This window comes from Rhinolophus sinicus, chromosome 2, assembly GCF_057876585.1.
Source record: "Rhinolophus sinicus isolate RSI-liver-muscle chromosome 2, RSI-T2T, whole genome shotgun sequence".
Taxonomy (NCBI): domain Eukaryota; kingdom Metazoa; phylum Chordata; class Mammalia; order Chiroptera; family Rhinolophidae; genus Rhinolophus; species Rhinolophus sinicus.
In genome coordinates this window covers 172,803,485-172,828,967 of record NC_142502.1, presented here as the reverse complement: position 1 = coordinate 172,828,967, position 25,483 = coordinate 172,803,485, and the positions used below count along the sequence as shown (strand labels likewise).

The 25,483-nt window shown below is 47.7% G+C and overlaps 3 protein-coding genes across 4 annotated transcripts in view; 2 read left to right on the top strand and 1 right to left on the bottom strand.

Moving 5' to 3' along the window:
- The first annotated feature begins 5,697 nt into the window (after window positions 1-5,697).
- On the top strand, window positions 5,698-16,021 carry NRBP1 (nuclear receptor binding protein 1). 2 transcript variants are annotated; one of them, XM_019735301.3, is made up of 19 exons: window positions 5,698-5,829; window positions 8,496-8,725; window positions 8,910-9,032; window positions 9,202-9,303; window positions 9,655-9,744; window positions 9,887-9,927; window positions 10,293-10,387; window positions 10,881-10,904; window positions 11,887-11,970; window positions 12,140-12,198; window positions 12,366-12,464; window positions 13,911-14,043; window positions 14,199-14,304; window positions 14,441-14,491; window positions 14,584-14,719; window positions 14,881-14,934; window positions 15,021-15,084; window positions 15,333-15,388; window positions 15,471-16,021. In XM_019735301.3, the coding sequence occupies exons 2-19, from the start codon at window positions 8,516-8,518 to the stop codon at window positions 15,573-15,575; spliced, it is 1,632 nt and encodes a 543-aa protein (XP_019590860.1). In that variant the 5' UTR covers window positions 5,698-5,829; window positions 8,496-8,515; the 3' UTR covers window positions 15,576-16,021. The 2 variants fall into 2 exon arrangements, with proteins under 2 accessions (XP_019590860.1, XP_019590861.1); XM_019735302.3 differs by lacking the exon at window positions 10,881-10,904.
- Window positions 16,022-16,043: 22 nt separating this feature from the next.
- KRTCAP3 (keratinocyte associated protein 3) lies at window positions 16,044-17,732 on the top strand. The gene is made up of 7 exons (XM_019735304.3): window positions 16,044-16,217; window positions 16,346-16,530; window positions 16,611-16,670; window positions 16,841-17,047; window positions 17,169-17,303; window positions 17,415-17,527; window positions 17,649-17,732. The coding sequence occupies exons 1-6, from the start codon at window positions 16,190-16,192 to the stop codon at window positions 17,520-17,522; spliced, it is 723 nt and encodes a 240-aa protein (XP_019590863.1). The 5' UTR covers window positions 16,044-16,189; the 3' UTR covers window positions 17,523-17,527; window positions 17,649-17,732.
- The window catches only part of IFT172 (intraflagellar transport 172), a 33,555-nt gene continuing 25,536 nt past the window's right edge, over window positions 17,465-25,483 (bottom strand). Inside the window, exons 32-49 of the mRNA XM_019735300.3 lie at window positions 25,419-25,483; window positions 25,023-25,203; window positions 24,688-24,797; window positions 24,441-24,570; window positions 22,513-22,611; window positions 22,228-22,337; window positions 22,032-22,095; window positions 21,826-21,912; window positions 21,421-21,537; window positions 20,730-20,840; window positions 20,418-20,537; window positions 19,790-19,885; window positions 19,518-19,577; window positions 19,334-19,432; window positions 18,874-19,027; window positions 18,131-18,222; window positions 17,815-17,939; window positions 17,465-17,689 (exon numbers count right to left, since the gene is read on the bottom strand). Coding sequence (XP_019590859.3) covers window positions 17,850-17,939; window positions 18,131-18,222; window positions 18,874-19,027; window positions 19,334-19,432; window positions 19,518-19,577; window positions 19,790-19,885; window positions 20,418-20,537; window positions 20,730-20,840; window positions 21,421-21,537; window positions 21,826-21,912; window positions 22,032-22,095; window positions 22,228-22,337; window positions 22,513-22,611; window positions 24,441-24,570; window positions 24,688-24,797; window positions 25,023-25,203; window positions 25,419-25,483 — 1,785 coding nt within the window. The 3' untranslated portion in view covers window positions 17,465-17,689; window positions 17,815-17,849. The remainder of the gene's footprint in view (window positions 17,690-17,814; window positions 17,940-18,130; window positions 18,223-18,873; window positions 19,028-19,333; window positions 19,433-19,517; window positions 19,578-19,789; window positions 19,886-20,417; window positions 20,538-20,729; window positions 20,841-21,420; window positions 21,538-21,825; window positions 21,913-22,031; window positions 22,096-22,227; window positions 22,338-22,512; window positions 22,612-24,440; window positions 24,571-24,687; window positions 24,798-25,022; window positions 25,204-25,418) is intronic.

The window sequence follows — 25,483 nt, the reverse complement described above, 5'->3', positions numbered from 1 at the left end:
CCTACCCCCCTTTATTTAGGGGAATTTGATTACACTTAGGGCCTATCCTGATAATCCAGGATAATCTCCCCATGTCAAAAAAAAAATTTTTTTTAATTAAAGTTTATTTGGGTGACAATTGTTAGTAAAGTTACATAGATTTCAGGTGTACAGTTCTGTATTACATCATCTTTATATCACATTGTGTATTCACCACCCAAAGTCAGTTCTCTTTCCATCACCATATGTTGGATTCAAAATCTTTAATTTAATCACATCTGCAAAGTTCCTTTTGCCATATGAGGTAACATTCACAAATTCCAGAGATTAGGATGTGGATATCTTTGGGGTCCATTATTCAGCCTACCACATCTTCTAGGTATCTTTCATCTATGAAGTTAATAATGGCCTTCTCGATTCAGCCTATGGAACTGTATACATATTTCTGTTGCACTTGTTAAGTATTGTAATTTTTTTGTTTACCCAGAGATTGCCCCAAATACCTATGAACTCTTTGATGACAGGAACTTTGTCTTATTCGTTTGTGACCCTACTGCCTAACCTGGTGCCTGGCACATAAATATTTGTTTAATTAAATTGAGTTCTGCTCTCTGATACAAGCCTGGTAGTACAGCTGTGGGCTGTGGAATAATGGAGTCTTAGACTACTAGTGCTAAAAGGGATCTTCTAAGCCTTTCCCTACAGTCTGAACTGTTTTTACAGGAAATAACTTTGGATTTAGGAAAGTTGTCTTTATTCCTACAACAAAGGTAAATTAAGCATGTGAAAACAAACAGAAAGGGTTTATATTAGGGGTTTTTAGCCCAGGAAAAGCTGTAGAATGACCTGATAATTATTTTAAACTCACAACATCCCTGTGAGATAAGACAGGTATTACCTTTATGCTGGTAAAATACAGAGCAAAATAAATAATAAATTTGATTTGAACATAATTGAATACAATTGTGAAAATCAAATAATTTCAGGTGAAGTCTTAATTTAGATAGGCTGTTTGTTTATTTATTCCCCAGTGCCCCCATTTATCTATTATGTTTATCTTAGAAGTTGACCCAACTTCTTATGACAGAGGTATAGAGTTAAATAATGTATCCATTTCATAACTTAAATAATGAAGCTCAGAGGCTTAAGTTATGAAGCAATGTTCCCAAGGAATCTTTCCCAGACAGAGATAAGGCATAAGCTAGGGTGATGGTTACCACCCTTCAGGCTAATGACAGGCTAGATTACCTGCATCAGAATCACCTGGAAAGATTGTTAGACATACAGATACCCAAGACCTCCCTGTTCCCCAGGTTCAGATTTGGTTGATCCAGGCATGGTCCTGGGAATTTGTATGTTTTAAGCCCCTCAGATCATTCACAATTATCAAGAAATCTAGGCTTCTGTTAGTTTGAGGGTCTACAGAATTGTAAATATCAAGCCTGAAGCAAAGGAACATTTTTGTTCCTTTGATTACGCCTTAATGTTGAAACGCAGCTCTTTTGGAAGAAAGGTTTCCTAGAAGAATGATCAGATTGTAGGCAGGGTTAGTGAGTCTCACAATGAGGAAGAAAAGCTTAGAGCAGAAACCCAACAGATTTTCCAATTGCCTTGATCTATGGAAACCAAGATGTTGAAAGATTCTAGACAGTTTTATTGAGGTATAATTTTCACACCATAAAATCCAATCACTGTGAATTCAATGATTTTTAGAAAAGTTATAGGTTTGCACAACCAGCATGTCACAAAACTAGCTATAGTCCACTTGGGAGATGAGGTCAGTAGGTCTCTTGGGAATCTGAGAATTAGACAAATAGAGATGGTTAGTCTTAAGGCATTGCTTTTCTTTACCATCATTCAATTATTTGTTAAATATTGTTTCTTTTCTGAATAAAATATATTTACATATGGCAAATGTTTACAAGGCAAAATAGGTATATAAGAAGTTTCCTTTCTACTCTGTCACCCATCTGGCTTCTATTCCCAATAAATTGGTTCTTGAGGTGGATTACTGACCTGCAATGGAAATCTTTAGGCAAGTTAAGTTTGAAGTGACAGTGGAGCATCCAACATTATTTTGCAGCTTGAACAAGAAGTGCTAGAGATTAACATAAATGTCATTCAAATGATATATTGGAAGCTCATCAATGGATATATTTTCTAAAGAATGGTGTAGAAAGAACAAAGAATACAACTTTGGGCACATTAACAGGCACACTAATAATTAGGAGGAAAGAACAGAAAATAAAGATAGAGGAGAAAATATTAGGATAAGAATTGAGAGAGAAATGAAATAAGTCAGTATTATGAAAAGTAAGAGAGGAGTTTTAAGAATGTGCTGTTCAATGGTCCCAAATGCTAAAGAGGTCATGGAGAATAAGGAATGAGAAAAGGGCTTTTGGAGTAGAAGTTTATAATAAACTGAGAGTAAAGCTTTAGTAGAGCTAGAGATATGATGACATTTACATTGTAGGAGATTGGGAAGATGATGGGATTTTCTGAATATACAAAAAGTTCTTACAAGAAAATAAAAAAAAAGATGATCAACCCAGTAAAAAAATACACAAAGAACTTGAAAAGGCACGAAAATGAAGGGGAAATGCAACTGGGCAATAAATATACGAAAACAATGCTGCAAGAACAACTGGACATCCACATGTGAAAAAATGAATCTAAGCACAGACCTTACACCCTTCACAAAAATTAACTTAAAGTGGATCATAGACCTAAATATAAAGTACAAAACTATGAAACTCCTAGAAGATAACATATTAGAAAACCTAGATGACCTTGGGTATGGTGGTGCTTTTTTTAGATACAACGCCAAAGACATGACCCATGAAAGAAATAATTGATAAGCTGGACTTCAGTAAAATTAAAATCTTTTGTTCTGAAAAAGACAATATCAAGAGAATTAGAAGACAAGCCAAAAAAAAATGGAAGAAAACATTTGCAAAAGACACATATGATAAAGGATTGTTATCTATAATATACAAAGAACTCTTAAAACTCAACAATAAGAAAACAACCTGATTTTAAAAAAGGCCAAAAAACTTAACAAACACCTCTTCAAAGAAGATATACAGATGGTAAATAAACATGAAAACATGGTCCATCTTGTATGTCATCAGGGAAATGAAAATTAAAGAAATGAGATACCATTACGCATTGATTAGAATGGCCAAAATCCAGAACACTAACACCACCAAATGCTGACAAGGATGTAGAGCAACAAGAACTCTCACACATTGCTGGTGGGAATGCAGAATGGCTCAGCCACCTTAGAAGACAGAAGGTGGTTTCTTATAAAACTAAACATACTCTTAAAATATGATCCAGAAATTGCACACTTTGGAGTTGAAAACTTATGTCCACACAAAAACCTGTACATGGATGTTTATAGGAGCTTTATTCATAATTGCCAAAACATGGAAGCAACCAAGGTGTCCTTCAGTAGGTGAATGGATAAACTGTGGTACATCCAAACAATGGAATATTATTCAGCACTAAAAGAAATGATCTATGAAGCCATGAAAAAACATGGAGAAACCTTAAATGTTCTGTCCCTTCCTCTCAATTTTGTTGTAAACCTAACACTGCTCTAAAAAAAATCTTTAAAAAGATGTTTAACCTCACTCCTAATTAAAAATATACAAATTAAAACAGCAGGATTTGTGTTTTTTTTCTTAATGGATCAACAAAGTTGAAAAGATTGATAATACTCAATATTGGTAAGGATATTAGGGAGCAGGAACCCTAACATATTTTTGGTGATATTGTTGTTTGATACCTTTTTGAAGAGCAAGTTGGCAATATCTATTCAAATTAAAATATTCTTAGCCTTTGATTTAACAAGCAATTCCACTTTTCAGAATACATAAAAATCATTTTCACAAGTAGGCAAAGATGTGTGTAGCAGGATGTTCATTACAGTTTTATTTATAATAAGGTGTTGGAAATAACCCCAATGTTCATTGGTAGTTATTAAACACTGGCATATTTGGACAATGGAATACTCTACGATGGTTAAAAAATTAAAGTAGTGCCATATGTGCTGCCATGGAAAAAGTGTTCCAATTGCTTTGGAGTGCACAGGGAGGAGGTTAATCTGGAGAGGAGGAACATCCTTTCTTTGAGATTAGTACAAAGATTTTTTTTTAAAGATTTTATTGGGGAAGGGGAACAGGACTTTATTGGGGAACAGTGTGTACTTCCAGGCCTTTTTTTTCCAAGTCAAGTTGTTGTCCTTTCAATCTTAGTTGTGGGGGGTGCAGCTCAGTTCCAGGTCCAGTTGCCGTTTCTAGTTGCAGGGGGTCACAGCCCACCATCCCTTGCGGGAGTCGAACTGGCAACCTTGTCGTTGAGAGGACGCACTCCAACCAACTGAGCCAAACAGGAGCTCAGTGACAGCTCAGCTCAATGTGCCGTGTTCAGTGTTCAATTTTAGTTGCAGGGGGCGCTGTCCACCATCCCTTGTGGGACTCGAGGAATTGAACTGGCAACCTTGTGGTTGAGAGCCCACTGGCCCATGTGGGAATCGAATCGGCAGCCTTCGGAGTTAGGAGCATGGAGCTGTAACCGCCTGAGCCACGGGCCGGCCCAGTACAAAGATTTTTAACCTCAACTCCCTGAAATTATATGCTAACTTTGGGGGCAAATGCACTAGTTAAAAATCCAAAACAAGGTCCATAGCTTTCATTGGATTTCTAAGAGTGTTTGAGGCTTCTCTTTCAAAAGAATCAAGGAAGGATGAAAGATTGTTTTTTAAAATAAATATTTTGAGGTGAAGAGGTGAGAAAACTATGGCTTTTTGCCAAATATCCTTCTATCAGTTAAATAGGATTAGAGATTCCCTTTAAGTACAGTGAAATTTGATAATGACATTCCCAAGTTGTGATGATGGGTTTATCCTCCTCGCTCCATAATACCTGTCTAATGGCAGAGTGAACTTCTATCCTTCAGGTTCCGGTGTTTAGTTTTCCCAGATCAACAGGCTCACCTAGAATCTAGAACTAGAATCTATCATCTTTTCTTTCCTCTTCTTTGCAATCTAAATTCTTTCCAAACATCTTTTCAAGTCTTATTTAATGAATCTTACTGTTTTGGATTCTATAGTTGGGTTTCGGTGAATAGCTTAGTGCCTCTGATTTAGTTTTCTGCATTTGTCAACTATCATTGAATGATAATTTCAATTTGTTATGAAGATCAAAGAGGTAACATCTGTGAAAACCTCTTGCAAAGTTTTGGCAAATATCAGTGCTATGCAATCACGAAGCGTCAACTATTAATTTTCAGAGTTAATGTATTCAGTGATTTTTTTTTTTTTAAGCTTTCTGAATTGGTGTCCTACACAGTCTCGCCCCCAAATAATCAAAGAGGGTGGGCGCTCTTGGATTGTGGCTACGTCTTTGGTTCCTTTTGTCTTTTAGTCGGACTAGAACTGTCATGGCGCCTTCAAGAAGAGGGAGAAGGCCTTCCTTTAGCCCAGCAGAACCATTGGGGGCATCTGGAGTGTACGGAAAGGTGGACAGAGAGTTGAGCCCGTTGAGACCAGAAATTTCAAAGCCTCAGAGAGGTCTCGACCGGACAGGCTGAAGAGGAGGACACCCAGTTGAAGACTATCCCTGAGAGCGACCGTCTACCCCTGGGGTACCGCCCACCCCGGCTGCTTTGTCCAATTGCAACCCAACGGCAGTGCGGCACCGCCCATCCGTTGGTTGGGACGCCGCGAGGGCGGGGCCCACAGTTCGGTTGCGCTGTGGAGCGCAGCTGTGAGGGAGTCTGTCTGTTCTGCGGCCCCGGAACCCGAGCTGGAGCTGAAGCACAGGCTGCGGGAAGCCGAGTCGGGAGGTGAGCACCGAGGGGAATGAGGGGGACGGAGGGGGTCTGGCAAGAGAACGGAAGGATAGGCCTCCGCGGCCCGGGACGGTGAGACCCTGGCCGGCGGGTGTCTGGAGGCGGCCCAGCTCACTCGGCGGCCCAGGCCCGGCCCGCCGGAGCCGAGGGGCCATCTCGGCCCCACAGTTCTTGCCCGACCCTCCGCGACCTCCTTCGAGTGGCGGCGACGGCAGCCGGGAATTCTGCCAACGCGGGGTGCGAGGCCCTGGCGTTCGTGTCGAACTCGGGCTGGCGAGAGGCGGGGCCGGTGGCGGGGGCGGCGGCCGCGGGCCCAGCGGTCTGCGGAAGAGGAGCGTCGGGGCCGCGCCTGCTCGCGGGGTCGGCGCGCGGACTGCGCGGGGGCGTGGCCTGCGCCCCTGGCGGCGCCGCGGGGCCCGCCTGTGATGAGGTGGCTGGCGCTTGCTCCCCCAGACGGGCCCGCGCTCCTGTGCGCACACCGGGCAGGGCGACCTGTTGGAGTGTGAAATTCCTCCCCTGAGCGTGCTGTGTATGTGACCGCACAACCCCGTAGGTCTCAGAGGCCCTCTTTGGTTCGCTCCGGGCGAGCGCAGCCGAGAGGCCTGTGGCCTGCGAGCTGTTGCCGAGGAGTTGAAATGCAGAGCGGCTGCAGTCCAAGAAATGGAAAGTCTCAGAGACGAACTTTGCAGGTCGATCTGAACACACTGTGCATCGCGGGGTGGCTGGAGGCAGCCAGGAGATTCCACTTAGGGGCGTAAATGGCCTTTTCCATTTGCGATCTCATTTAAACCTCTGAATGACCCTGGACAAAACTCCGTGTTGCAAAGGTTTCTTCAGTAGGGGAAGTGCTAGGGGATCTTGGGCATTGCCTTCATTTTGCCGACTGGGGAAAGATTGGGGAGGGAGAGGGCGAGCACATTCCAAGGGCATCTCATGACTGATGAAAGTTTGGCTTCTCTTGTGACCTACTGTGGATTGTCTGTGCCTGGGTCCAGAAGTTTCTTTAGAGCCCATTGGCTACAGGCTTTCTGTATTAGAATTCCACTAGTATTTTCTATTGTAGTCTAGCTGGAAATTTTACTTAGCTGTTCGGATTCAGGATGCGTTCTGTAAATCCAGCTGCTCTAGAAAGTAACCCATATGAACTTTCTTACTATTTTCTTAGCTACTTTTTAGGTGAAGAAGAAAGAAAATGATTTCTAACTCCTTTTCTAGTAGATCATTAAAACATGCAGATTGTAGCTTTCCTGTCTGGTTGAAAAAATCTAGGATAGTCAAGAACCTAGAAGATAACACAGGGGAAGAATATCTTGCCAGATTTTCCCTGTAGTGTTCTTTTGCCCTCTGGTATATACTAGAATGTCATCTAATAAAAAAATCTCCTGATTTGAGTTGAAAAGTAGAGGTGGGCAAAGATGTGCAGAAGGAGGCATCTGAAAGTTCTAAAAAGAAAGAGTTTTTCAACAGATTAGTGTTGATCAAAGGCTTCTGTATTCTGAACTGACTTGACTGACTCTAGGATATCATTTTCATACTGGAGAGCACTCTCTTGAGTCCAGCACACAGAGGTTCCAACTCCTTCACAGCCTTGGTTTTAGAGATGTGGAGTAACATTTGATGGTTGTCCATTGACTATTGGAACAAGTTAGTGACATTTAGCTTTTGAGAATTCTTCTTCAAGTAGCCATGTCCCTGAAAAAAATGTTATGTTATATAGTACTTTTTCCTATAAAGGCTGTATCTTGAGTTATTTGTACTTGACAGGAGTGTGTATGTCAGGTCCAGTGCCCCAGGGGATGGTACCTTGGAGTCATGTGAATGAAATGAAAACTGAAAGCTTCAAGTCTTAGATCTGCCTTCAATTTGTGGCTCCATGAGTATGAGCATCTTTTTTAATTTTGTTCACTGTGGTATCTCAAGCACCTAGCACAGTGTTTGGCCCACAACAAGTGCTTAACAAATATTTGTTGAATGAGTAAATGAAAAAAAAAAGTGTCATTAAGCAATACCCATTTATCACACTCACATCACAAGGAAGGTGAGGTCATCAGGGATGAAGTCACTAACCACTACCTGTCACCTAGCCCAAGGGTGGCCTCACCATGGACTGGCATCCTCTTTCTGTGTGTAGGAGGGATGGGTAGTGAATGCCAAGTTTAGTTCTAGTGGAATAAATCAACTGAGGATTTCAGGGCAATAAATTGGTTGAGATTGCTACAGGGCCAGTCTTCGGACTGGAAGAATGGGTCTGGAGCCATCTGTTCCGAACAGTGCCCTTGTAGCCAAGTTCTTGAGCAAATAGGGATAAGTGAGGATTCAAAGGGAAGGCTATTGGCTGAGTATTTGCTGAGAAGGAATGGGGCCCCTCATTTTGCTGTTCCTTTGGGTGTTACTAAGGGTGGGTTATAGTGCCATAAATCTCGTGTTTGGACCTCCTTGGTGGGTCGTCTTCAACCAAATAACTTCCCTTCTTTACACTAGGAGAGTAGTTAATGTTTCAGTGTTCAGACAGGACTAACTCTGATTTTGGATTTAAAGGGAACAAAGGTATATGTTTTATTTTCTTCTTAACTCCAGATGCGGTTTTTAGGATTAAATTTTTATAGCTCTATCTTGACCCTCACTGCCTGTTCCCTTCATCCTCACCCCCACCAATGCAGGCCTGAGTGTTCATTCCAGCATGTCGGAGGGAGAGTCCCAGACAGTACTCAGCAGTGGCTCAGATCCAAAGGTAGAATCCTCATCCTCAGCTCCTGGCCTGACATCAGTGTCTCCTCCTGTGACTTCCACGACCTCAGCTGCTTCCCCAGAGGAAGAAGAAGAAAGTGAAGATGAATCTGAGATCTTGGAAGAGTCACCCTGTGGGCGCTGGCAGAAGAGGCGAGAAGAGGTAAGGTGATGGTAGTGTCACTTTTGGGACAGTGAATTCGAAGAGCTGAGAAGGAGAGGGGCAAATTCTCAAAGGGGCAGACCAAACTTCAACAGGTCAGAGCGCAGAAGACGATCATATGGAGTATTAAAGTTGAGGGCTCATGAGGTAACTTTAATTCTCTTTCATTTGAATTTCTTCTCAGGTGAATCAACGGAATGTACCAGGTATTGACAGTGCATATCTAGCCATGGATACAGAAGAGGGTGTAGAGGTTGTGTGGAATGAGGTACAGTTCTCTGAGCGCAAGAACTACAAGCTGCAGGAGGTAGGTGATGGTGAAATGATGCAGCCTGCGTGCTGTTAGAATGCTGGTGTTAAAGAGGAGGCTGACTGAGGAGAGTGTGTTATAGCATTTCTGGGGAGGGCTAGCGAAGAGCTGTGCAGCATTAAAATGATTTCTAACCCTGTTCTCCCAATGTCTCCCCTGCTCCCAGGAAAAGGTCCGCGCTGTGTTTGATAATCTGATTCAATTGGAACATCTCAACATTGTTAAGTTTCACAAGTATTGGGCTGACATTAAAGAGAATAAGGCCAGGGTAAGAACATTTTCCTGAGCTTACTGCGAAGAGACTAGTTACATTTATTGTTCCTTTTACATTCAGATATTAAAACAAGGTAGTTTTGAAACACAACTGGAATCATCTGGTTTCAGAGGAGGGCATTGACTGGGCAGAAATGAGTGAACTTTTGTTTCCTCCTTCCCATAGCTCAGTAGTTTTCATTGTCCTAGTAAATCTAAGGAAGTGATACTAACAACAAAAGAAGAGAAACTTAAAAACAAAAACAAAAAACCAAGCTCCCAATTGTAATATGTATCTGGTGTATACGTCCCTGGGTAGGGGATCATTTCTACTATAAGGCCTTATTTGTGTGCTTTGTCTTTTCAGGTCATTTTTATCACAGAATACATGTCATCTGGGAGTCTTAAGCAGTTTCTGAAGAAGACCAAAAAGAACCACAAGACTATGAATGAAAAGGTATGGGGGGAGAGCAAAGTCTTACGCTGGCTTGGGGTTTCCAAAAGAGTACGTTAATTATAAAGCTGATTAGGAAGGGATGGAGGGAACTGTGGAGGGTTGAGAGGGGATTACTGCTGACCCTGTGATCACTCTGTTCCAGGCCTGGAAGCGCTGGTGCACACAGATCCTCTCTGCCCTGAGGTAAGCGGGGTCTGGTTAGTGTCTTTCCCACCTTTCCTGATTTAGTTCCTCCAAACAGATTTCAGGGCACTACTCTGCTGTTCTTTGCTGCCTCTCCCCACTTTCTTTGAGTCATATACTAGCAAGACTAGGTCCCCATGGCTCTTGTAAAGGGTCCACCCTCTGCCCTAACCAGGATGCTGCCTCCCACCTCTTTCTCCGAGTGCTTATCCAGCTGCTTAACCAGCAGGCATAACGGAGATGCAGAGAGTGGGGAGTAGCTTTGTGTGACCCCAAGAGACCACCGCGCCCTTCCTCCTCTTAACTCTTGGGTCCCCCGCCCTCAGTTTCCCAGTGGCCCCTCTAACAGCCCAGTGCCCCCACAGCTACCTGCACTCCTGTGACCCCCCCATCATCCATGGGAACCTGACCTGTGACACCATCTTCATCCAGCACAACGGACTCATCAAGATTGGCTCTGGTGAGGGGAGGGAGAGGTTCTGGGCAGGGGAGCCTCGGGAATTTGGGAACGATGGGGGTAAGATGCAAGCAATGGGGAGAGCAGAGCAAAATTCTGAGATGTGGGCTGGTGATAAGAGAAAGGACCTTTCGAAGGGTATTTCATAGGGAGAGGCCAGTCAATTAGTGGAAAGTGGGTAGGGTCTAATCTTGCACCTTTCTGGAGGGAAAGGGGTAAATACAGAAATCCTGATAGGAGCTTGGGAAAGGGCAGGAAGTGGGTGGAAGGTCTAACTTGGGCCTCTGGGGCCGGACCCTACCAAAGGAGGTTCCAGGCTGTGCTGCTGTGAGTGCTTTCATTTGCTGTGTATCTGTGTGCAGTGTCTAACAACATCTGTGGTGCCGTGTCTGTGTGGTGTTTGTGTGGCCATTTGTCTGGGGCTTGGCTGCTCCATCGCTCACAACTTTTCTCTGTTTTCCTCCCTCCCGCTTACGGGCTGCTCTGTTCCCAACAGTCTTTCATAGGATTTTTGCTAATGGTGAGAGCTCCCTTGCCCCACTTGGGGCTCTGTTTGTGCTCCCTCTGCTCCCCTGTGCTGCTGCCTGGTGCATGCAGTCATGGGAGCTTACCCCCCCACCCCCCCTGCTTAATTACGCCTGCTTGGCTTCCGCCCTACCAGCCCCCCACCAGCTTGCCCTTCCATAACCTGCTTGTTTCTGGTGGATTCTGCCGGGCTGGCTACTTAACCTCCTGGATTCTTATTCGCCCTCATCATCAGGCTGGTTCCCTAAATCATATTGTGCTCCAGACTCTCTGTGACTTGTACTCATTGTTTATGATCCGATTGAGTCCAAGTGGGGCCTGGTCCTGGTTCCTTGTGGCAGGCAATGTTGAGGTTGATAAGAGGGTACAGCAGGAATTTAAAATTTTTGGTGGATTAAATGTGAAATGGATTCAAGTGTATTGGTCATTTTTGAGCTGTTTCTGAGTTTGAGTCAGCAGAGGTGGGCAGGAGGTTGCTATTGGGTTGTATCCTTCTTATCCTTCTTTATCCAAGTTTCTGAGGTTGTCTATCCCAGATTAGGATGGGCTGCCTTTTATTTTATGCAATTTGCAGGGTGGATGAAAGAATTCGACCAAACATTTTCATGTGATCAGGGATTAGATGTACCTGGGTTTGGGGGAAGGTGAACAGGTCACAAGCAAAAGTTTTTCCTTAGCCTATGTTGCTCCTTGACTAGCCCACAGCCCCCAAGGACCTGTTAGTTTAGTGTGGAGCCTTTGTCGCTATTGAATTAGGGATCTTAGATGAGAAATGGTAGACCTGAGAAAGGAAGGTAGGTAGAGGTCATGTTTAGTCTGATGTTCACGTTTAGTCTGAAGTTCGTGACGGGAAAGGGGTAAGTTTGCGCCTGTTGAGGGTTAGAAACTTCAGGAGAGATTTGGCTTTTGGGGGCCTCTCTGGAGTGAGACTGCTTTGTTGATGGTGGTCAGATTGTGGGTATCTCCCCTACTCCCAGTGGCTCCTGACACTATCAACAATCATGTGAAGACTTGTCGGGAAGAGCAGAAGAATCTACACTTCTTTGCACCAGAGTATGGAGGTGAGACATCCCAGTATTTCTGTCTCTCCCCATCCCCCACCTTATAACCTGAGGCACAGAGGTAACATGACTGAAACTTCTAGTCCTTCTACTGGCATACAAAAAGTTTTTTAAAGGCATTTCTGCCATCCATCCTCTGATTCACCAAAGCCTTCTCTGTTTTCCCTAGAAGTCACTAATGTGACAACAGCAGTGGACATCTACTCCTTTGGCATGTGTGCACTGGAGGTGAGGAAACCACACGGGAGTCATGGTGGTGGTGGAAAGGGGTCACCTTAGAAGATGGAAGGGAAAAATGGAGGGAGGACAAGTAAGGTACTGGTCTTGAGGGAGTGATTGTGGGAGCATTGAGGTTCTTAGGCCTCTACTTTCCTTTTTATTCCCCCTCACTGCAGATGGCAGTGCTAGAGATTCAGGGCAATGGGGAGTCCTCGTATGTGCCACAGGAAGCCATTAGCAGTGCCATCCAGCTTCTAGAAGACCCATTACAGAGGGTAAGAATCTTCAGCATCACTCCCTCCTTAACAGACTTTGGAATGTCTTCAGTTTTTCTTCCTTTCTACCTACTGGGAATATGCTGTCTCCTAAGGGGAAAAGAACATAAAGCAGAAAGGCCAGGCAAAAGCAGTGAACTATCCCCTACGTGATGCTTACCATGGTTTTTGTACACACACAATGGGGGTTTAGGATGGGTAATATTGGGGTTAAAGGTTGTGTGTTAATTCAGGTATGTCTACGTGAAAGTAAACTAATTTGATGGTTTCCTCAAGTAATTGGTTTACACTCATTTTGATAGTTTAAATCAATCAGTTTGAGTTAATCAAATCAAGTCATTTGGGGTTTTATTTTTATATACAGTTGACCCTTGAACAATGCAGGGGTTAGGGGTACCGATCCCCCATGCAGTCTAAAACCCACGTATAATTTGTGACTCCCCAGACACTTAAGTTGTCCCCTTAGTGTCTATGGGCAGTTGGTTCCATCTCCCCTCGTGGATACCCAAATCTGCACATGATCAAGTTCTCTATATAAAGTGGTATAAATCAATGCATACAGTTGGCTCTCCACATCTGGACTCCCAACTGTGGATTGAAAACAGTACAAGTGTTTATTTAAAAAAATGGTAAATGGACCTGACCAAAGTCATGTTGTTCAAGGGCCAACTGTAGTTTTAGTTAGGGAAAGTTCCCTGAAATGAGCTAAGATTTAAAGGCTGTAACGGTTATGCATCAGTAGATAGACTATAGTGAGAAAAGTCAGGACAGAAGGGTCCAAACAGGGATAGTTTGTAATTCATTAGGTAAGTGTGAAAGGAAGCAGGAGAGAAAAGGAAGACCAGCAGGAAGTCTTGAGGCCAGTGTGGAACAAGTTTCTAGTTCAGTGTTGGCGTGGGGTGGGGTGTTCAAGGATATGACTTTGTTGGCCTTCAAGAGCGAAAGGAGGAAAGCAGGTTAATTGTCATGGGACCTATGCGAGGTGGAAAAGGGGGTGTTTAGAGGAAGCATGGGGAAATCCGGTGCATTTACTAAATGATTGTAGTGGATAAAGGAAATTATGGTTAGATGGTGACCGCAATGGATAAGTTTGGGAAGAGAGAAGATAAATTTGGTGAGGGTTGGAGAAGGGAGGTAGGCAATGAGTGGCCAATAAAACAGAAAATAAGGAAACAGACAACACAAGTTTGAATAGTAAGGAAAAGAGAAAACTTGTGGTTGGAGAGCAGAAAAATACATAAAACCAGAAAGACAGTGAATGATACCTTTCATCTAATACTTATGGTTTTCAAAGTCTTTCTGATACATTTAGCAATTTGTTACCTCAACCAGTGTTGAGCACCTGGTATGTAGAAAGCTTTGTGCTAAGTCCAGTGAGAGTGATAAAGAGGAACACAGTGGGGTGCTTGCCAAATGCCTGCTCCACTTCGTTGTTCCCTTTTCTAGGAGTTCATTCAAAAGTGCCTGCAGCCTGAGCCTGCTCGCAGACCAACAGCCAGAGAACTTCTGTTCCACCCAGCACTGTTCGAAGTGCCCTCACTCAAACTCCTTGCTGCCCACTGCATTGTGGGACACCAACGTGAGTCCCCTTGGCCTTCTTAGGAATTTTCTTCCAGTCTGGAAACTTGTACCTATCACTGCACGCTGTCCTTCCTCTTTTACTTCCAGGACCTTTGTGCCTTCTCTGACATTAATCTATCTCTCCCTAACTTCCCATCCCATCATGCCATCCAGACATGATCCCAGAGAACGCACTGGAGGAGATCACCAAAAACATGGATACCAGTGCTGTACTGGCTGAAATCCCTGCAGGACCAGGAAGAGAACCAGTTCAGACTTTGTGAGTAACTAACTGAGAGGGTCTGAAGGGGACAGATTGGTCACTGCCATCCTACAGGTTCTGTCAGCTGTTCATTCTCTGGGAATGGTTGTGCTGTTTTGCTTATTTCCTTCCTTCTACTTTTTTTCTCCTCCAGGTACTCTCAGTCCCCAGCTCTGGAATTGGACAAATTCCTTGAAGATGTCAGGTGAGAGAAGAGTGAGAAGGCTTCCTTGATGAAACGGGCGGGTGTCCTAAGGCATCCACAGAGCCCACGTGACCTGTGTGGCCTCCCTTTAGGAATGGGATCTACCCCCTGACAGCCTTTGGGCTGCCTCGGCCCCAGCAGCCACAGCAGGAGGAGGTGACATCACCTGTGGTGCCCCCCTCTGTCAAGACTCCAACACCTGAACCAGCTGAGGTGGAGACCCGCAAGGTGGGGCTATGTGGGTTTGGATGTGGGTGCGGTCGTGGTGGAAGGGAGAGGACATCTCAGATGAGGCTTTGTTAGAGGAAGGAATTTATTTCTCCTCCCTGGCAACCTTGTCACTCACTGGTCCCTACTCTAGTAACCAACCCTCTGTCCCCTCTTCCTAGGTGGTGCTGATGCAATGCAACATTGAGTCAGTGGAGGAGGGAGTCAAACACCATGTAAGACTCAGGGCCAGGGCTGCACACGGCTGGGTGGCCAGGGGTGGGGTAGAGGAGCCTCGTTTTCTCATTATCCTATTCTCCAGCTGACGCTTCTACTGAAGCTGGAGGACAAACTGAACCGGCACCTGAGCTGTGACCTGATGCCAAGTGAGTGTCTCCTTTCCCTCAGAGGATGGAGAGTCTGTGAGTCTTATCTGTGAGGGACACATTCAGCGGTGGGGAAGGTGACAGGGCAGTAACACACTGACTCATAAAATGGATATAAATGTAAGGGTGGATCTGATGATTTTGCTTGTATCAGTCTTTCCCAGCAAGGCTAACCCGACGGGGCTCTTGGAAGGGCTCTGTGCCCCTCACTCCTACCCTGCACTCACCCTCTCCTGTTTCTCTGTCAGATGAGAACATCCCTGAGTTGGCAGCTGAGCTGGTGCAGCTGGGCTTCATTAGTGAGGTGAGGTTTCTGCCTTCAGCGGCCCTAGCTGCCTCTGTTCTGCTCTTCTCTAAGTCCGTCTCACCGAGTTCTTCTCCCCCAGGCGGACCAGAGCCGGCTGACTTCTCTGCTAGAGGAGACCCTGAACAAGTTCAATTTTGCCAGGAACAGCACCCTCAATTCAGCCGCTGTCACCGTTTCCTCTTAGAGCTCACTCGGGCCAGGCCCCTCATCTGAGCTGTGGCAGTCCCTAGACTTGCTGCGGCCTTCCTGCCCCTTGCCCCCAGTCAGTATTACCCTGTGAAGCCCCTTCCCTCCTTTATTATTCAGGAGGGCTTTGGGGCTCCCTGGTTCTGAGCATCACCCTCCCCTTCCCCCTCTCTTCCTCCCCTCTGCACTTTGTTTACTTGTTTTGCACAGACGTGGGCCTGGGCCCTCTCAGCAGCCGCCTTCTAGTTGGGGGCTAGTAGCTGATCTGCCGGCTCCCGCCCAGCCTGTGTGGAGAGGAGGCCCACGGGCGCTGGGGGAGCTGAATTCTACAATCCCGCTGGGGCGGACAGGGCGGGAGAGATGGGTGGTGCTGCAGTTGTGGCCCTAGGGGGCCATTGGATTCGCCTCAGTTGCTGCTGTAATAAAAGTCTACTTTTTGCTAAACGCCTCCTGTGTGTGTGCGCCTTCCCCGCTAGGGGGAGCGGGGGCTTGGAGCCCCGCCCGGGGCGCGGAGGTTGGGCCTTCAGGTAGTGATCGGGCGGAACTGGCCTGCGAGCGAGGGAGGGGCCGGGCCAGGTAGAGCTGCCCGGCGGCCCTGCGCAGAGGGACGTGATGAGGTCCTGCCGCTTCTGCAGATTCGGTAACTTCCGGCCCGTTGGGTCTCGGTCCCTTGCACCCACCCTCGACGTGTCCTGTGGCCCCTGGTTAGCTTAGGGCGGCCGCGAGGGCTCTCCCGGCTCAGGTCTGCCCCTCCCCCGTGCTTCGTAGACGCAACCCGGGGCCCCTGGCGGCTTATGCGCGTGGGCCTCGCACTGATCCTGGTGGGCCACGTGAACCTCCTCCTGGGGGCCGTGCTGCACGGCACAGTTCTGCGGCATGTAGCTAATCCCCGCGGTGCCGTCACGCCGGAGTACACCACAGCCAATGTCATCTCCGTGGGCTCGGGGCTGCTGGTGAGCGGGGCGGGCGGGGCTGGGTCGTGGGCGGGCAGAGTGCGGAGAGCAGCTGCGGTCTCAGGCTTTGTGTCTTCCAGAGTGTTTCCGTGGGACTTGTGGCCCTCTTGGCATCCAGGAATCTTCGTCGCCCACGACTGGTGAGGGGGGATTTCCGGCGCTTTAATGAGGGGACCATGAGTCAGGGAAATGGGGGCTGACGCGGCTTCATCTTTACGTGGGGAGGAGGAGCCTCAGATAGGGAAGCCGAGGTATCTAGTCCTTGGGAGCGTACCCGTCCCCAGCTGCTCACCTGCTCTGCCCCTGCCAGCACTGGGCCCTGCTGGTACTCGCTGTGGCCAACCTGCTCCTGTCCACGGCCTGCTCCCTGGGCCTCCTCCTTGCTGTGGCACTCACTGTGGCCAATGGTGGCCGCCTTCTCATTGCCGACTGCCACCCAGGACTGCTGAATCCTTTGCTACCACTGGACGAGGGGCCTGGACACAAGGACTGCCCTTTTGACCCCACGAGAATCTATGTGAGTGTGTGCTTAGCTTTTTTGCAGTCCACAAAGCCTTGGTCTGCCCTTCTAATCGCCCCAACTTGCCACTCCTGCCCTGCTCCTACTGGTCCCCCGATCCTTCCTCTTCACCTTTTAGGACACAGCCTTGGCTCTCTGGATCCCTTCTTTGCTCATGTCTGCAGCAGAGGCTGTTCTATCTGGTTACTGCTGTGTGGCGGCACTCACTCTCCGTGGGGTTGGGCCCTGCAGGAAGGAAGGGCTACAGGAGCAGGTGAGGAAGATGAACAGGAAGGGTTCATTCAGTACAGACCGACTGACTGTGTCGTAAAGATGCTGAACTAGAAAATTCAGGGCAGAGTACTAACCCCAGCCTCTTCTGCAGCTGGAGGAACTGACAGAGCTTGAACATCTTAAACATAAAAGGCAGGATAATGAGCAGCTACTAGATCAACATCAAGAAATCCAGGCCTCACAGAAAAGTTGGGCTTAGGACAGGTAATGGCCACGAGGGCTGTGGCCTGGGAAAGGGTGGGGGCAGGGAACTGCTCTTAGAATGGGTCTAGTCTCTTGCTGTGCTGCTTGCCCTCTGACCCAGGCTCTCCCTTCTGTCAAGCAGCTCCTGATCCAGAGGCTCAGTCTACGGTTTTCCACTGCCCCCTAGGATGATATAAATGGTTGTAATAAAAGAACTTCTCTTCTACTTGATTATGATTTTTGGGGAAAGGGCATTGGGCTGGTGCTGGGGGTCACCTTAATGAAATACAGTGGTCTCAGTTACTTACAAGACTTTAATAAGGAAGAGAACTCTTCCTGAGCATTACTGAAAGGAAAAGCTGGTGCTGGGTAGCCCTCCACACCACTGACTGATGAATTTCAGCACATCCTGGCACATGGGGCTGTGGGAGGTCTGTGAGTAAACAGAACAGGAGAGGAATTCATCAGTCCTGAGAAAAACTCCTGCTATAGAGAAAAGTGGCTCCATCTCGGTGTGCGCAGCAGGGTTCAGAAGCTGCAGCTGCCTTCTTGACACTCCCGCCCACCCTCTCGTGGTTTGTTTTCCTGAGTGCGGCTCTCCCCATCCCTCAGTTGTGCTCGAACCTTGATAGCCATGAGGAACTTATTCCAGTTCTCCTTGTTAGCTGCTTTCCCGGGCCGCTTAAATTCAATTTTGTTCCTCAGAATGGGGTAGCCTATGTGGGAAGAAGAAAAGGTGAGCTGGGGTTTGAGAGGGAGTGAGGGGGGAAAACAGTCATTTAGGGGTGAAAAATAGGATGTTCTTGTTTTCTGCATCCTTGACTCAATCAGTAAAATAGTTCCTTGATTCTGCTGTTTCCCCTCCTTTCTACCCACCACAGAAGTGGGGTGCCGTCGGGTTTTGGGGATAGAGCCAGGAGTGCCTTTTCCAGGCTCTCAGCCTCATGTGGAAAGGTGCTGGCTCAGGTAGTAAATGGCCATCAACTGTGATTGGATGGCCATCAGCTGTGGCTAGTTGGCTGTCAGCTGTAACCAGTGATCCATTGGCCACTAATATAACTGCTGTGGCTATGCCAGCAGCAAATGGGGGCTAGCAAGAAGATGGTGGCTGAGCTAGCAAGCGCGGATTGTAGTTAGCAAGTGAGTTTGATTGGTTGGCAGAGAAGCGGACGGCGGGTTGCAGGCGGGTTGCAGATCGTGTGGCTCCTGCTTCCTGTGTCTCCATCCCAGCCGTCAGCAAGAATATAGCGGTGACTCCCCTGTGGCTGCGTGGGTGTTCCTTTTTGGCCTCACCATGTCCTGCATGCTCATGTGGGGAGCGGGACCAGAGACCCTGCATGCCACCTTGCATGACACGGGTTCTGTACCTGTAATGAGGCAGGGCAGTGCCCGAACACCAGTGCTCGCCGCCACCAAAGAAGCTTCATAGGCACCGCGCTCGTCCCGGGGCAGAACCTGCTCCAGCCGCTGGTCCATGGACACTGTGAGCACCCAGTCTCGAACCTCTTCTCTCTGAGCCTCCTGGAAAGGGCAGAGGAGGCAGCAGGTTCATGCACAGCAGGGCAGGGCACATGGAGGGTGGTGAGTGGGGGTGTGTTGCTAAGCCATCATCCTTTCACCCATAAATGATCCTCCTTGGGTTGGGGGTCACAGTTACACCTTAGCTTCCCTTCTACTTTTACTGAAGGAACAGTGAGGGCTGAGGCCCTTCTAAAGACGTTGCTGACTGATGCCCGGTATAAAGGGCTGGAGGACCAACCTGAAGTGTCCTCCCTTAATGCACTCAACTCCGGTGAGACCTCCCGTTCTCCAATCCCGCGGCCTTACCAGTATGTGCTGCTTGGCGGGGAGTGGCACCTCAAAGGGAATGTCTGTATCCTGAAAGTCAGAGTGGTCAAGGGCATCCAGAGTCCCTTCTTCAATTGCCTGTGGCAGAGTGGGCAGCCATGAGATAGGAACAGCTTGTGACATGCAAAAAGTCCCAACCTCTGGGCACAACTCTCCTACTCACATCGGTCAGATCCAAAAAGCGGTTGAGGAAGATGAATGCCATGTTCTCCCAGCCAACTGCCTGCAACAAAGAAAAGTTGCAAGTGGGAGTGAGCTGCTGGGCCTGGATGCTGATTCTCCAGGATGCCGGGGAAAGAATCCAGGAAGATAGAGGAAAACGATATTCTCCATAACAGCCCCACACTCAGCTTTGCTCTACCTGAGCAGATGGGATACCTTCCAAGTTGTGGTTTCCTTATTTCCTTAACCCCACTCTTCCGCGTCCCAGCTTACCTTGGCAGCAGTGCCTGCTTCATAGAAGGCTTTGTCTGCAGGTAGCAGCTGTGTATGACGTAAGAGTGAAACAGAAAGCCTGGCCGCCACAGTTTCCTATGGATTAAAGTCAAAGCATTATGATCTTGGCACAGTGACTGAGCTACCAGACTAATGATCTTATAACTAAGGCAGACACGGAACCAGAAAACCAACGATCAATATTAAACTGCTCTGGATCTCAAGCAGTTCTGGGTCTTATGTTTTTTCATCTGCAGGTAGAACTGGGAATAGATTATTTCTAAATTTCCTTCTACTTCTAGAATTCTATCATTCAAGTACATGAGATGACACAATTACTATCATGAATAAGCCAAAGGTATGTGTATATTATAGAGGTGAATACAGAGTCACGCGATTTGAATATTTAAGCATAATGAGGCAGAGCTACGTGGGCACAGAGACCTAAGAAAGTCAAAGGAGTACAGGCAGAAAACCATCTCAGCAAGGTTAAAGATTTACTTAAACAGAAGCAAAGTTAGGAGAGAAGCTTGAGAATGTGGAACCTGAATTCATTCCACATCATACATTTGAAGATGGCGTCCCTAAGAGTGAGTGCGCCTCCCCGGTCCCTCTCGGTCCCTCTCACCAGCTGTTTGACGCTCTGGGCTGCAGAGCGAGTGGCATAGTAATGCGCAATGAGCAGCATCGTCTCAAACTCCTCATGGGCTGGAGAGTTTGCCTCACTGGACTTCACCAGGTTTTCACACTACAGCAGGAAGAGAGCACAGCCCGGTCAGGGGTCAGGAGTAGCAGGGCCACAGAGTGGTCCCCTGATGGCCACCTGGACAGAGCAAGGTACAGTCTCCGTCGGAGGGTAAAGCTTTATGTACATGAAAGAAGACACGGAGCCAGGGACAGGCGGAGGAGGCTTATCCCTGTTGTTGACCCGGCTTCTCACCAGGTTGAAGAGGACGTCCCGAAGATCGGCCCAGCTGTGGTACGCCTCAGCACTGTTAGTCCCAGGGGAGCTCACCATGTCTGTGAAGAGCCTTTTGTAGATGTTGAAATTCTGAAGGTAGACGGGAGAAAGAGCTGAGTGAGAAGGGGACAACTATGGGAGAAAGTCAGTGGAGATGGGTTCAAAGAAAGTCAAACAGGCTGCAAATGTGTGTGTGTGGGAGGAGCTAGGGGCCAACAATGGAGAAAGCGGATGATTTTTTAGGGCAGAGAAAGAAGAGTAAGAAAATAACTATTTCTTACTCACTGGTGCTTTGACTGGGGCAAATGTGTGAATACGAACGAACACACGGCGCGGATGGGCTAACCCTCCAGAGAGCTGTGATGCTCAGCTAGGAGAGTGGCGTTCTCTCACTGGAGGAAGTGACTAAGGCCTTAGAGGGGTGAGCTGGCTCCATCTCTGAAAGACCGTCCCCTGTGTGTTGGCTAAGAGCTGGGGAGGTTGTTGGTGCTTCTTCAAAGGGTAAACCCTCCCGAGAGAGTGTACATTTCAGAAGAGATTTGGGTGGGGTCGCTGGGCATGATGCTGATCATAGAACCCTTTCAGAAGACAGTCCCTAAGGGGATGGGTGGTTCTCGAGAAGGAAACAACTGCTTTGAGGAAACAGTCATCCCAGGGAGCAAGCGGGTACCTGTGGGTTCGCAGGGGCTCCATGCTGCACATACAGGGCCAGTGCCTGGGCATAGTCACCCTCTCGGATCAGGTGAGTCGCATACAAAGCCACGTACTTGTGCAGAATCTTGTAGTTCTGTCCAGGGGTGAAGGAAAAGCAGTGAAGGGGGGAGGCTGGGATCAGTGCGACCAGGCAGCGAGGGTGGGTGGTGACTTGAGGCTGTGGATTTGAGGCTAAGGGCACATGCAAGCCAGGCCCAACTTGGTCTCTGACCGAACTTCAGAGTGTGGGAGACTGAGCTCTCCGAGCTGATCAGGCATCTTTGGGCTTTGGAGGCAGTAAGAGAGAGAACAGCTCTGGGGCAGGTGGGGGGTCCAGAGAACATGTACGGCAGAGCTGGGAAGGGGAGGGCGACAGCAGTACCTGCTTGGTAGCTGTTTCGATGCACTTGTCCCAGTGGCCCTGCTCCACGTACAGGTCCAAGGCAGCCACCACATCCACACCCACCAGCTATGGGTCAGTGCAAAGACAGTTACATGAGGAGAGAGAGGACATGAGGGGGAGGAGCGGGAGAGACTCTCGTGAGCCTCTCCATGCCTTCCGCCGCCTGCTAACTCTGCACGTCTCACCGAGTCCACTTTGCCCTGGTTCTTGAGGAACTCTTTATAGTGCTCGTCCACATAGTCTTCATACCTGTGAAGATGTGCAGGGAGCTCACACTTCATGGTCCCGGGATGCACACCCTGCCCGTGAGAACTTTCTCCCCGAGTCTTTACAAAAGGAAGGAAGGGAGAATTGCCCCGTGAGAAGGGGGCGTGAGCGTACCGGGGATCTAACTCCTTGGCCACACGCTTGGCCTTGTTCCACTCCTCACCCTCAATGAAAGCATCGATGGCTTCCTTGACTAGGTCCAGGTTGAGATAGAGCTCTGCAGCCTGCAGTGGGAAATCAGACTGGGGGTCATCTTTCCCCTCTACTTAGTCTCCCGTTGGCCCAGAACTGCATGCCATACCTGCCAGAGGCCCACCTCACACATCTTCCTGCGTGTATATATCACCATTCCACCCATCTGTGGAATCTACGTCTTTTTAGTCCCAGCACCCTACTTACTGCATTGTGCTTTCCAATTCCAATCAGCTGGGGTCCTACAGCCCGAACTACTTCCAGGCTGCGTTGGGGAGGCAGAAATTTGATGGCGAGTTCAGCTGCCTGAGTGGTTGAACAGAAGACGGAAATGGGTCGGAGAGACAAATACTGCTGGGAGTCCTCAGTCTGATCTGTGGTTTCCCTCCAGTTGCCAACTTTCTCTCTTAAACTCGCCCTCACCTTCCACCCTCCTGGGAAAAGCCTGCCTCCTGGTCCATCAGAGCCTTTAAATGACCATCACAGTACCCATCCAGTATCTCTCAGCTCACCCTCTTTCCAACATGCTCTTTGTTGTCTAAGGTCACTGCATTTGGCCCTGCCACCTTTGACAACCTAGTTTCTCAAGTTCTTTGTCACCAATAGAACTTTGGTAGCATGGTATAGAGAAAGAAACCCTAAAATAGGAGTCCAGGACATGCTGTAAATGTTTGTGTTGGGCTTTTCTGAGCTTCAGTTTCTTCGTGTGTTAAGAGGGATGGTTGGTTTAGGTTTGTACTGTGCAGAGCACTAGCCACTAGTGACATGTGGCTCGTCCCAACTGAGATGAGCTGTAAGCTTAAGAACACACTGGATTTCAAAGACGTAGTAGGAAAAAAGGAATGTACAATATCTCAGTAAATGTGTATGTTTTATATTTGATTACATGTTGAAATAATAGTTTAGATATAGTGGGTTAACTAAATGTTGTAATTATTTTCATCTGTTCCTTTTTACTTATTTGAATGTGGCTACCAGAAAATTTTAAATGATATGCGTGACTTACCTCTGGGACCTGCACTAAACTTCTATTGGACAGTGCTGGTCTAGATGATCTTGGAGACAACTTCCAACCCCAAAACTCAGTAATTTCACAAACCCAAGTGTCGTATAAGCTCCCTCTGTTTCCACTGTGATACTGACACCCTCACCAGACTTTAATTTCCACATGGTCTAGTTTAGCTACAGATTATGCTAACCCTCCTGGTCTTTCCCCCACTTATTCTTGCCTCTCTTTACCAGCCAAACCTTTCAAAGCTTAAAGTGCCCCCATCCAAGAAGCCATCCTCTGACTAATCTGAAGAAGGTATAGTCATGCACAGACCCAAGTAAACAATGCTCCAGAGTAAGACACAGCAGATGCTTAATAAGTACTTGCTGGTTAAAATCTGCTAAACTCTCATAACCAATCATCAGTCCTTCTTTCTACTTTCTTCCCCTCCAATTTTTAGGGGCTATTCAATTACAAGACCTCAGAAGCCTACAGGAAATTTTGCAAGGGCATCATTGGACGAATAGTTTATTTAGAGGGCTGATCAATCTCACCCCTTCATAACTCCTAATACCATATTGCCTTGCATTATTTAAACGGTACATGTATCCTGGTTTCAAAGATACTAAAACATGAGTATTATATATATATATGTCTTAGAGCTGATGAAACGTATTGACTTGGCTTAATCTGCTAGAGGCTTCTTTTCAGGAGCTGCTGGGTAGAGGAGAAGCCTCTGCTTTCTTCATGGCCTCCAGCTCCAGGGTCTTGATTTGCCCTCCCAGCTCTGGTCCTAGGTCTGCCTCCTCCCTCACAAAGCCTCCCTGACCCTCCAGCCCGCAGAGATCTCACCCTTCTCTGAATTTCACTTTGAATCACACACTGTAGTGATCACTCAGATACAGTAGTAATTAACTGAGCCACATGTTAGTCTGACTTCCCCTAATTTCTGGCTGTCGGGTTTCTTTCTGTCTTATAGCCTTCATAGGTTCTGGATCTAACATCCAGCAAGCACTCAATAGATACTTGCTACTTGATTGAAAACAAAGACACAGGAGGAAAACGATGGGTGTTTGAGAAGGAATGCTGGGTGTGATTGGAGGCCCGCGGAAGCAGGGGGCCAGGGAGGGTGTGGCAGCCTCACCTTCATCCAGCACTTCTCCACCAGGCTGCTGCTTCCTGAGTCCCGCACTTTGAGGTAACAGTCGACAGCACGACTATACTCTCCAGCCTGCTCCCACTGTCTGGCTTGTTCCACGAGTCCCTCCATGCCCCTGTAGAGATGACAGTGCTTGTGACCAGGAAGGAGGAGGGGCAGCATGGCCTATCCTATGTGCAATTTCTGACCCACCCCCAGCGCTGCCAACATTTCCTGACCCCTGGCTTCATACCTGGCCCCCTTCTTGGTAGCTTCTCGCTCATACTCTTCCTGCAGAGCCTCCAGCTGGCCGGGTACATAGTCCTTGCAAATCCGCAGGGCATCGCTCCATAATCCAGCCTCCTATTTGGAGTTCCAGGTATCAGGGCAGAGGCAGGCATGACAGCTTCCTACCGCTACACAATGCCACGGCCCACTGCTTCCTGGGTGTTTGGACCTCTCGTCTCCTTCCTCTTTCGCCCCTTCCCCTCCCCAGTGCTAATCTTCTGATCTTTCTCAGTACCAGAGGTCAGTGTAGTGCTCTGGGCTCACACCCTCCCCTCATGGCCCTGAATCCGGTTTCCCCACCTTGTAATAATTGAGGGCCAGGCCTGGTCGCTGGGCCCGAAGCAGCAGTCCTTCCGCTTTCTGAAAGTCTTTCTCCTCCAAGGCCCCCCGGGCCTGCCCCACCAGCACCTCCGTGACGCTGTCAGGGTCATGGGCCTCGGCCACACGCTGAGCGGCCTCCCAGTCCTGGTTATGGACAAACCTGCTCCCAGATGGGGACACAGGAAAGGCTAAGTACAGGACTGAGGCCTTAATAGGGGGAGGCAAACAGCTATGTCACTGGTGGTGGGGTGGGGTGAGGGGGTGTGTAAGATTCACTGGTACTAGGTTGAGAGGAAGGTGAAGATGACAATGAAAGGTCACGGGGGTTGGCCAGGCCTGGGAGGACAGGATTAAGGAATTTATGCGGTAACTCACATGAGAACTGCTTCCTTGGGTTTACCAGCCCTGATGAATTCCGCTTCAGCCTCTTCAAATTTACC

What these genes read in the sequence shown, in the direction of transcription:
- NRBP1 (XM_019735301.3), top strand. Translation starts at nt 8,516, where the DNA reads ATGTCGGAGGGAGAGTCCCAGACAGTACTCAGCAGTGGCTCAGATCCA. An exon ending in GGCAGAAGAGGCGAGAAGAG is followed by an intron (nt 8,726 to 8,909) that starts GTAAGGTGATGG and finishes ATTTCTTCTCAG; the next exon opens with GTGAATCAACGGAATGTACC. An exon ending in GAGCTGTGACCTGATGCCAA is followed by an intron (nt 15,085 to 15,332) that starts GTGAGTGTCTCC and finishes TTTCTCTGTCAG; the next exon opens with ATGAGAACATCCCTGAGTTG.
- KRTCAP3 (XM_019735304.3), top strand. Translation starts at nt 16,190, where the DNA reads ATGAGGTCCTGCCGCTTCTGCAGATTCG. An exon ending in ATCTTCGTCGCCCACGACTG is followed by an intron (nt 16,671 to 16,840) that starts GTGAGGGGGGAT and finishes TGCCCCTGCCAG; the next exon opens with CACTGGGCCCTGCTGGTACT. An exon ending in TTGACCCCACGAGAATCTAT is followed by an intron (nt 17,048 to 17,168) that starts GTGAGTGTGTGC and finishes TTCACCTTTTAG; the next exon opens with GACACAGCCTTGGCTCTCTG.